The following is a 9,717-nucleotide window of genomic DNA, read 5'->3' as shown; positions in this document are numbered from 1 at the left end:
TTTTTTTTTTTTTTTTTTGGTGGGGGGGGGTGCCGCACTGTGCAGCATATGCAGGATCTTAGTTCCCCGACCGGGGATCGAACCTGTGCTCCCTGCGGTGGAAGCGCAGTCTTAACCACTGGCCCGCCAGGGCAGTCCCCGATTTCAATTTAAATAACCACACGAGGCCAACGGTGATGGCACTGGACAGTCTGGGAAACGGATGGTACACAGGGCGGCCACAATGCAAGAGGAGGGCCAGCTAAAGGGCCCTGGACCACGAGGCGGCAGGATGGAAGAAAGCAAGGATGCAGGAGTTAATTTGGAGGCAGGGTGCACGGGGCTTGCTGGCGACCTGGATGAGGGTTGGGAGAGGGAAATCGAGCTGACAACCAAGTGTCCAAATTGAGCATGTGAGGCGGGGCCATCTCGGGGACTGGCACACAGCTGGAAAACACTGACGATGTCAGAGGACGGTGCCAGCGCCAGGGGCCGCATCCAAGCCCACAACTGCAGAACAAGATTTCACGGAACCATCAGGCTGCTGCCAGCTTCCTTCCCTCCCCAGGTGGTGTGGAAGGTCCTCCCCACGAAGCCTCCCTCTCAAGCCACCTATCGTGACCTGGGAGGCAGAACGATGCCCTTTCCAAAGATGTCCGCACCCTCATCCCCGGGACCTGTGAACAAGTTAGGTTACACGACAAAGGGAATTAGGTCGCAGGAGGAATGAAGGCTGCTAATCCGCCAAAAATAGGGAGCAGTGGCCTAGATTATCCAGATGGGTCTGATATAGTCTCCAGGGCACTTAAAACTGGACAAGGGAAGCAGAAGAGCTTCAGAAAAAGAGATGTGACCACAGGAGTGGGATCAAAGACTTGTGATGTTGCCCGTTTTGCAGACAGAGGAAGGGAAACCTGAGCGAGGGATTCTGGGGGCCTCTAGAAGCCGGGAAAGGCAAGAGAGACGGAGTGTCCCCGTCAACCTCCAGAAAGGAACGCAGCCCGCTGACACCTGCATCTTAGCCTGGAGAGGCCTGTGTCTGACCCCTGAACTACGGGGCTGCTTAAGATCATAAACTTGTGCCACCAGGTTTGTGGGGATTTATCACGACAGCAACCGATATACCCAAAGCGCATTTTTTTTTTCAGGTTATCTTTCTGCTGCCCTATTTATCTCCAGCCTAATGGGATTATCAAGAGTACGGAGGCCATGGAGTAAACAGACAGATAAGCCCCTCATTACAGGCCACACCCTCCCGCCCTCCCGCGGAATGACACATACTGAACCTGCAGGTGCTGACATTCTGAATTCCGGACTCCCGGCACGGGCAGAAGCCCTCATTGGGCGGGTAGACGGACCCGTTGGCAAATAAGGTGTTGGGAGCCACGAAGCGAAAGGTGGGGATGCCTTCGAACATCCCCTGCTCCTTGTAGATGAGCTTCATGGACCTGCGGGGACAAACGATGGAGGATGACACCCCAGAATGAAGTGGCTGGAAGTGGGTGGCCCGAGTTGAGCCACGCCCCACGGGCACAGCCACCCCCCGGGTCCCAGCAGCCGCCGTCTCTCGCCTGGCGAATTGCAATGACCTCTCGTATGGGTCTCCCTGCCTCCCCCGCCTACGCCAATCCATTCTCCGCAAGCAGACGGAGCTTTAAAACAAGGACAGAATATATCGCGACCCCACTCAGAACTGCAATTGCTTCCAGTCTAATCTAGAATAAGATCTAATGTCCTCACCATGGCCCACAAGCTTGTAGAGGGTCCAGCCCCTGCCTACCTGTACTGCACCCCACAGGTGGTATTCCTCCCACATGCTCCATCCTGCCCCAGGGCCTTTGTATCTGCTACTCCTGGTGCCTGGAATGTTCCTCCCTCATCCCCACATCAGACCTCAGTTCTTCACTCAGTTCACGGTGCGGCTGTCAGCTCCGTAGGCAGCAGCAACGTGGCCGACACCCTATTCCCTCTTCTGCTCACCCTGCCGTATTTCTCAAAGGCACGTCTAACCTCGAACATGGGCTGTGGATCAGAACCGCTCCACCCGTGCTGTCCACGGGGGCCACTCAGCACACGTGGCCTTAGAGCCCTTGAAACAGGGCCAGTCCAAGTCAGGATGCAGCCCTATGTGTCAAATGCACTCCACATTTCTACGACTTGATACCCCCAAACAATGGAAAACAGCTCTTCAATATTTTACACCTGTTTACACATTGTGAAATGATACCATTTTGGATCTCCTGTGTCCAACAAAACATCATTAAAATTAACTTCACCTATTTCTCGCTACTCTTCTTTAATGCGGCCACTAGAAAGCTTTAAACTGCAGATGGGACTTGAATTACATTTTTATTGGAGAGTGCTGGCCTAGACAATAGTATCACGTCAATGCTAAATGTCCTCATTTTGGTGACATGATGGGGTTATGTAAGGAAATGTCGTTTTTAGGAAACACCCACTGAAGTATTTAGGCGTCCAGTGTACTCTCAAAGGGTCCAGGAAAAATATACAGAAGGAGAGAGAGAGAAAGAGAGAAGTGTGGGATGAGGATAAAGCAGAAGGGGCCAAAGAGAAACAACTGGGAAATTGGGGAAGGCGATGCGGAGAAAGTTGCACATTCTCGCAACTTTCCTCTAGGTTGAAATTCCTGATTTTAAGAAGTGAACACACGCACAGCAAAAGCACCTCCGCTCTCTGACACTCCCCTGGAGTGCGTGGGCCTGAGTCCCCCGCCAGGACATGACTCCCAGGGAACAGAGACGGGGCCCATCTTGTCTCTGCGGGGACCCCAGTGCCTCGCAGAGACAGGGCTCCATCAGGGTTTGCTGGGGAGGCAGGTGGGTCGGAGTTCACATCAGTGAGATCCCAAGCAAAGGTTTTTTCCAGAGTGGTCTGAACAGAGAAGCCGAGGACAGGCCAGCACCCAGAGAAGAGCTCTAGGAGCCACTGTCTCTTCTCACCCCTCGGCCGGGGCCACCGCCATTGTTCAGCCCCAAGCTGACCTCCGAGGCTGCTACTCTGGAGACTGGAGGGGCTGCAGGAGAGGCATCCAGATGTCACAGCACCCAATGGGAAATGAGGGCAGCCAAGCCAACAGCACAGGGGGCCCATTGCTTGCCTTATCGCACGGTCCCCTGCAATCCTGCCCATTTCCTGCCCACCACGACCGAGCTCCAACAACCGCCAGCAGCCTCTCTCTGGGCCTTGCAAAAGCACCAGTGATTGGCGTTTGGCCCTTCATGGTGCAACCAAAGAGAATTCAAGATGGCGCCAAAGGCCAGTGGACACACAGAGAGACAAGCGCTTTGCAAGTTCACACCACAAACCACTTGATTCTGCTCTGAGCAGCCACAAGGCAGATTTCCCAGGAGGCCCAGAATGTCCCACATCAGGGCAATTACCGGCAGGCCTCGGGGCTGTAGAATTCCAGCGAGGATTCAGGAGTCATAAATGGTGCCCACATCTGCCCGGAAGTCCCATTAATCATGTTGCACTGATCGGAATGCCAGAAGTTGACCTGTGGGGACGCAAGGCCTCTTAAAGAAATGCTATTGGGCATTTCCTACCTGACTTGGAGCTGTGACTTCACGGGCCAGGTGCCCTGGGGGATGTCACTACCCAATTGACAGAAGCCTGTCCCCTCGGAGAGACAGCCTGGTGCAAGGTGAGCAGGCTGTATAGACAGCCAGAGACACTGTCGACTGCAGCTCCCCACTCCCTAACCATGGATCCCTGAATGTGCAACTTTGCTGGGGACTCAGTTACTTCATCTGTAAAATGGACCCATCACTCACATCTCCAAGGAGCACAGTGAGCGGGGAACACTGACCTCCTCACCTCTCAGAGAGGAAGAACACTTCCTGAGAACAGATCAGGTTAGAAGGTAGCCCAGTAAGCAAAATATTTAAAATAATAATGGTGGCTACCAGATCTCAAAACAGTAGTTGCCTCTGGGGAGTGAGACCTGCACAGAAAGGAAACAGACTTCTCACATTCTACCCCTCTGTCCTAGGAGAAGGTTTTTAAGCATGTGTACATTTATATATATATATATATTTTTTTTTTTTTCCTTTGGCCACCTGTGGGATCTTAGTTCCCCGACCAGGGATCGAACCCAGGCCCCCTGCAGTGGAAGCACAGAGTCCTAACCAACGGCCCTCCAGGGAAGTCCCTGTACATTTTTATATTGAAAAAGCAAGCCAAAGAGAATTTCAGTAGCGCCCATTCGGAACGGTTATTAATGGTTGCAAATGGTAACCCTGCCACTCCGGGCACTGATGGGGAATAACCTGTTCGCCCCCACTCAGGTCTTTGCCACCATCACCCAGATAAGCGTTTGGAAGGTGTGAGCACCACCACCGCACAATCATTCTCGTGCATGATAACAAAAGGCCACCAGGTAAAAAAGGCAAGTTGCAAAACAATGCACATAGGATGATTTCACTCTGCTCCAAGAATAAAAAAAAAAAAAATGCAGCACGTGCAAATCGATACAAATAGACAGGAAGAATATACCCAACGCTGATAACTCTGGGTTTCCTCTGTGACTCAGGTGGGAGTGGGGCTGGGTGTGTGAAGTCATACAAAGTGCACTTTATATCTATTATTTTATTTTTTCATGCGGATGTCTTCCTGTGTTTCTAGCATAATTTTTTTTTTTTTACTCAATAATCTTTTACTGCAATGGATGGTTATATCATCAGTGTAATATTTTTGAAGCGTTCTTGTAAGTGAAGCATCAGAGAAACAGTTCTGTTCCCAGCATACATGTAAATAATCAGTGTCTATGTCCCACACACACACCTGGAGCAAAGAGCTAGATTTTGGGGGTTTTGGGGTTTTTTTTCGTTTTTGTTTTTAGCCGCATCTTGCGGCATGTGGAACTTCCCCGACCAAGGATTGAACCCGCGCCCCCTGCAGTGGAAGCCCAGAGTCTTAACCCCTGGACCGCCAGGGAAGTCCTAGTTGAGCCTTACACATAGGTAAAATCCCCAACTCTGAGAGCATCTTCCCTGCGGATGCAACCCCCTCCTGTTTTTGTTTTGTTTTGTTTTTTTAATTGGAGCATAGTTGATGAACAATGTTGTGCTAGTTTCAGATGTACAGCAAAGTGATTCAGTTGTACATATACGTGTATCTATTCTTTTTCAAATTCTTTTCCCATTTAGGTTATTGCAGAATATTGAGCAGCGTTTCCTGTGCTATACAGTAGGTCCTTGTTGGTTATCTATTTTATATATAGCAGTGTGTACATGTCAATCCCAAACCCCCGTTTTAAGAGGAAGGAGGTGCACTGGGCGGCCTGCCCTGGCAGCCCCTGCCATCCCTACCCGGCCCCTGTACAGGACGGCCAGCGCCTCTTGCCCTCACCTTGCTGACCCCGTTCCACTTGTCCACGAGATGGATCCTGGTGAAGTTTTTGACCCCCGTGAACACGGTGAAGAGCCCGGAATCAGAGTTGTTGAGCTGCAGACAACGGCAGAGAATGACACCTTTAAGCCCCAGGATGGAGGCAACGGACCCGGGGACCAGTAGTCAAGCCAGCCCGCTTAGTTACAGGCGGCTCTCTCTTCAGCCGGAGGACAGGGGCCTTGTTATCTTGTTCACCGCTGCATCCCCAGCACCTGGGGGTCAAGAGGAGGAAGACTTGGGGGCTTTCTAGGAGGGACACTCCCCTGATGACAGCATCCATCCTAGAGAGTCCCACCTTCCCTCCCAGACTCTAGAGAGTCTGGTTCTCCTTCTAGGTGAATGGTAGGGTCACCCCATTACTCCCCCCACATTAAAATAAAGCATGGCCACGTGACCTCTTTGATCAGTGAAAACGATCAACGAGGAGAGAAGTGGTTTGTCACTTCCAGGTGGGAGCTTTAAGAGCCAGTGCGTGCAAATTTCACCGTGCTTTCTGTCGCTGCTACAGAAACCAGGGAAGTGTGTGTCCAGCTGGAGCCTCCCTCAGCCTGGGTCCCTGAGTGACAACAAAGAGCAGAGGCCCACTGGTCACCCGCACTGGACATGGCATATAAGCAAGAGATAAACTTTTGTTGTTTTAAGCCACTGAGATCTGGGGGCTGCTAAACCTGGTGTATCCTGAAGCATACAGGCACACAGGAGCTGACGTTTATCAAGTACTTTCTAGACAGGAAGCACAGGCTTTGGCACTCTGAGGGTATTTCTTAGAAAAAGATTTCTAATTCAGAGCAAAAACATGCAAAGCGTACAAAGAAATGAGTGACTGCTGGGTCAAATCTGGAAAGCACCCTTTTACCTCCAAGGACGCCATACAATGTAAGGTGTAGCACCCATTAGGAACTCAGTAGGGGTTGTTTAGTGGCCGAATAGCTACATCGATTACTGACTGGTTAAGCCAACAGGGCCCAAGTTCAAAGCCTGCTCTGGCTTCCTAATATCTGTGTATTCTGTCACCTGTCCATTTAGAGCTTCATGAGCCCAAACTGTAGCCAATATAAGGGGACAGTAACAGGAGCCTCTACAAAGAGGTACTGAGAATATTAAAAGAGCTAATGTGTAAAAACTGCTGAGCACAGTGTCTGAGAGATAATAAGAACTCAAAATGGTTTATTATTATTATTGTTATTATTATTATTGTTGTTGTTATTATTATTAATAAATGCTCACCCAAAAGGATACTAACACAATAATTATAATAGACAAAGTGTATCAGAGACTGCTAGTCACTACCCAAAGTCCATTCTCCCCTTTCTCCTTCATAACAAAACCCAAACCTTACTCAGGGCATCAACACACTAGCTAAAAGGTAACATTTTCCAGCTTGCCTTGCAGCTAAGTGTGGCCACATGACTAAGTTCTGGGCAGTGGAAAGCAAGTGGAAATTGGTTTTCTCCCTCCTAAAGAGGGAAACAGCTGGGACATGCTGTTTTGTCCTCAACTCCCCTGACTGCCCCTAAAACTCCCACCACTTCATACTTCCTGCTGTTGCCTAGAATGTGGATGTGATAGCTGGTGCTCTAGCCGCCATCTTGGACCATGTGGTAATCTTGAGTATGGAAACCACACCCTCAGGAGGGCAGAGCAGAGTAGTAGAATTCTAGATCCCTGAAGAGTGTGAAACCACCACAGGAACACTGAACAGTCACTGCTGGACTGTTATTTTGGGATTTCCACTATACATACTCAAAAATAAGTTTTAACATGCTACTCAATTGGTAATAACTTTCATTTGTTTACAAGTTTACAGTTTGCTTTGACAAGAATCATGTCACTTACCTTAAACTTGCCAACTTACCCACACACCAAGAACCTGTCATCCTAGTCAAAAATGTACTGAGCAGCTATCATGTGCCCAGAACAGAATCACGATTTCTCCCTCCCACTGCCCCCAACACCAGATCAGCGGAGCCCCAAAAGGAGATTGAAGCTGGAGCAACTCAGAGGGCTGGTTACAATTTCTGGTTGAGGGAGCCAAGGTCAGGGATCTGACTCTACATCAGATCATGATTCAGGATCCCAATCACTGACCCTACTAGGTTACCAGGGGTCAAGATTAAGAGAAAGCAGGCAACTCAGAGCAATGCTATAGTTGACATGTGTGACCCACCTCCCTCCCCAGCAGCCACTCCCCTTTCTTTCAGCAACAGTCACATCATTTGAGCCTGGATCAAGCTGCATCTGAAACCACCCCTAGAGTTTTCAATTATATAAGCCAATGAATTCTCTATTTTGCTTAAGCCAGTTTGAGTTAGATTTTCTGTAATTTACAACTCACAGCTCCTGGGCCCCCAGCCAGCTCCAAAAGCGAGCTGGTAACCGGTTCCCAGGCTGTGTCAGTGGAGGACAAGACAGAGGCCCTGAACTTCTCACTGGGCCACACTTACCTCAGCAAATAACCCGAACTTGCCCTTGAAGGGGAACATGTTTGGGAAGTATTTATTGACGAGGTGGATGAGGGGATCCTCATAGCCCCACATGATCTCGCTGACAGTGCGGTTCATGAAGGCACGTTCACCAAGGGTGCTGAACGCCAAGGTCATGATCAGCTTCAAGCTCATGGGCCCATTCTCCATCATCATTGCTGCACTCTGCAGAGCCAGGGGACACCACGGGTTAGAGGCCAGACACAGCTGGTCTGTCCTCCCTGAACTTCAAGCCAGGCTTTCAGGCACAGCCCATCTAGAGAAACGTTCAGGCCTAGAAGGGTCCCTGCAGTGGACATGCGGGGCGTCTGGGTCATCCGGATCCATTCCCTGATCCTTCAGGAATAGGACCACCTGTGCTCTTGAGTTCAGGCCGAGTTAACTCCACCCCTAGCCCCACAGGCAGGCATGTGGCTTAGGCCTGGCCAATCAGAAACGTTCCTCTCGGGACTTCCCTGGTGGTCCCGTGGTTAAGAATCCGCCTTCCAATGCAGGGGGCGTGGGTTCGATCCCTGGTTGGGGAACTAAGATCCCACATGCCGCAGGGCAACTAAGCCTGTGCGCTCTGGAGCCCGCGCACCACAACTAGAGAGAAGCCTGCGCGCCACAACGAAAGATCCCACGTGACGCAACCAAGACCCAATGCAGCCAAATAAATAAATATTTTTTAAAAAAACAGTAAGGGCTTCCCTGGTGGTGCAGTGGTTGAGAGTCCTCCTGCCAATGCAGGGGACACGAGTTCGTGCCCCCGTCCGGGAAGATCCCACGTGCCGCGGAGCGGCTGGGCCCGTGAGCCATGGCCGCTGAGCCTGTGCGTCCGGAGCCTGTGCTCTGCAGCGGGAGAGGCCACAACAGTGAGAGGCCCGCATACCGCAAAAAAAAAAAAACAGTAAGAAAGAAACGTTCCTCTCTACGTGTATGTAGCCCAGTCACAGCCCACAAGCCCCAAGGAGCCAATCGGCTGGGACTGTGGGGTAGAGAGGGCAAGTGCCTGTGGCTGTCCTTGAACGTGGGGTGTGCAAGGCTGTAGCCACCCTGAGGGGCAGGTCGGCCAGAGCATGGAGCCATCACAGATCCGGGCAACCTTGTTTGCACTCTGGATCAAGCCACATCTGAAACCAGACCAACTCCTGCCCTTTCAGTAACAAGAGCCCACATATGCCCTTTTTGCTTATGCCAATTTAGAGCACCTTTTACTATAACCTTGTAACCAAAAGAATCTTCATGGAGACTCTACTCTGCTTCCTTATCATCTCCCTCCCAAACTCCAAGACCCCAAGCATCTGTTCTACCCAATATCTGGGTGCTTGGAATTTAGGTGAATTTATTTTCTAATTTTTGCTTTCCTCTGGAGATACTGTCTCGGCGCTTGGTTTATTTTTTAAAGGCACCTCATCCAAAAGCTAATCTCCACCTGTAGAAAAGGGAACAGAGCCAGCATTTCCTAAAACATAGAGGTCTGATTCCATGGGAACTCACAAGGGTCTCCTTTACATCATGATTTTTTTAAAGGTAATAAATAGATGGTTTTTAAAAATCATAAAAGGACACAAAACAAAAGTCCCTCTCCAACCCCGGACCCCCCTCTTCCTATTCTTCTCCCCCAAAAGGCAACCCACTGCTCTGGGCTCTTGAGGATTCCTGCAGGGAGAATCTACACCAGAAATCAGCAAACTATGGCCCGTGGGCCAAAGCCAGCCCACGCCTGCTTTTGTACAGTCCGGGAGCTAAGAATGATTTTGTTATTATTTTTTTTTTTTTTCCGGTACGCGGGCGTCTCACTGGTGTGGCCTCTCCCGTTGCGGAGCACAGGCTCCGGACGCGCAGGCTCAGCGGCCATGGC

At 50.5% G+C, this 9,717-nt stretch overlaps 1 protein-coding gene across 4 annotated transcripts in view; it reads right to left on the bottom strand.

Moving 5' to 3' along the window:
- The window catches only part of SCARB1 (scavenger receptor class B member 1), a 74,855-nt gene that overhangs the window by 22,911 nt on the left and 42,227 nt on the right, over window positions 1–9,717 (bottom strand). For 3 of the 4 annotated variants that reach the window (XM_007448649.1, XM_007448650.1, XM_007448652.1), the window contains exons 4-7: window positions 7,836–8,039; window positions 5,350–5,445; window positions 3,381–3,496; window positions 1,261–1,427 (exon numbers count right to left, since the gene is read on the bottom strand). In XM_007448649.1, coding sequence (XP_007448711.1) covers window positions 1,261–1,427; window positions 3,381–3,496; window positions 5,350–5,445; window positions 7,836–8,039 — 583 coding nt within the window. Of the gene's footprint in view, window positions 1–1,258; window positions 1,428–3,380; window positions 3,497–5,349; window positions 5,446–7,835; window positions 8,040–9,717 lie in introns of all 4 variants that reach the window. The other variant, XM_007448651.1, reaches the window with a different exon arrangement.

Source organism: Lipotes vexillifer, unplaced genomic scaffold (assembly GCF_000442215.2).
Source record: "Lipotes vexillifer unplaced genomic scaffold, Lipotes_vexillifer_v1.1 scaffold21, whole genome shotgun sequence".
NCBI classification, from domain to species: domain Eukaryota; kingdom Metazoa; phylum Chordata; class Mammalia; order Artiodactyla; family Lipotidae; genus Lipotes; species Lipotes vexillifer.
Note: the sequence above shows the minus strand (reverse complement) of the source record. Positions and strands in the feature narration are given on the sequence as shown.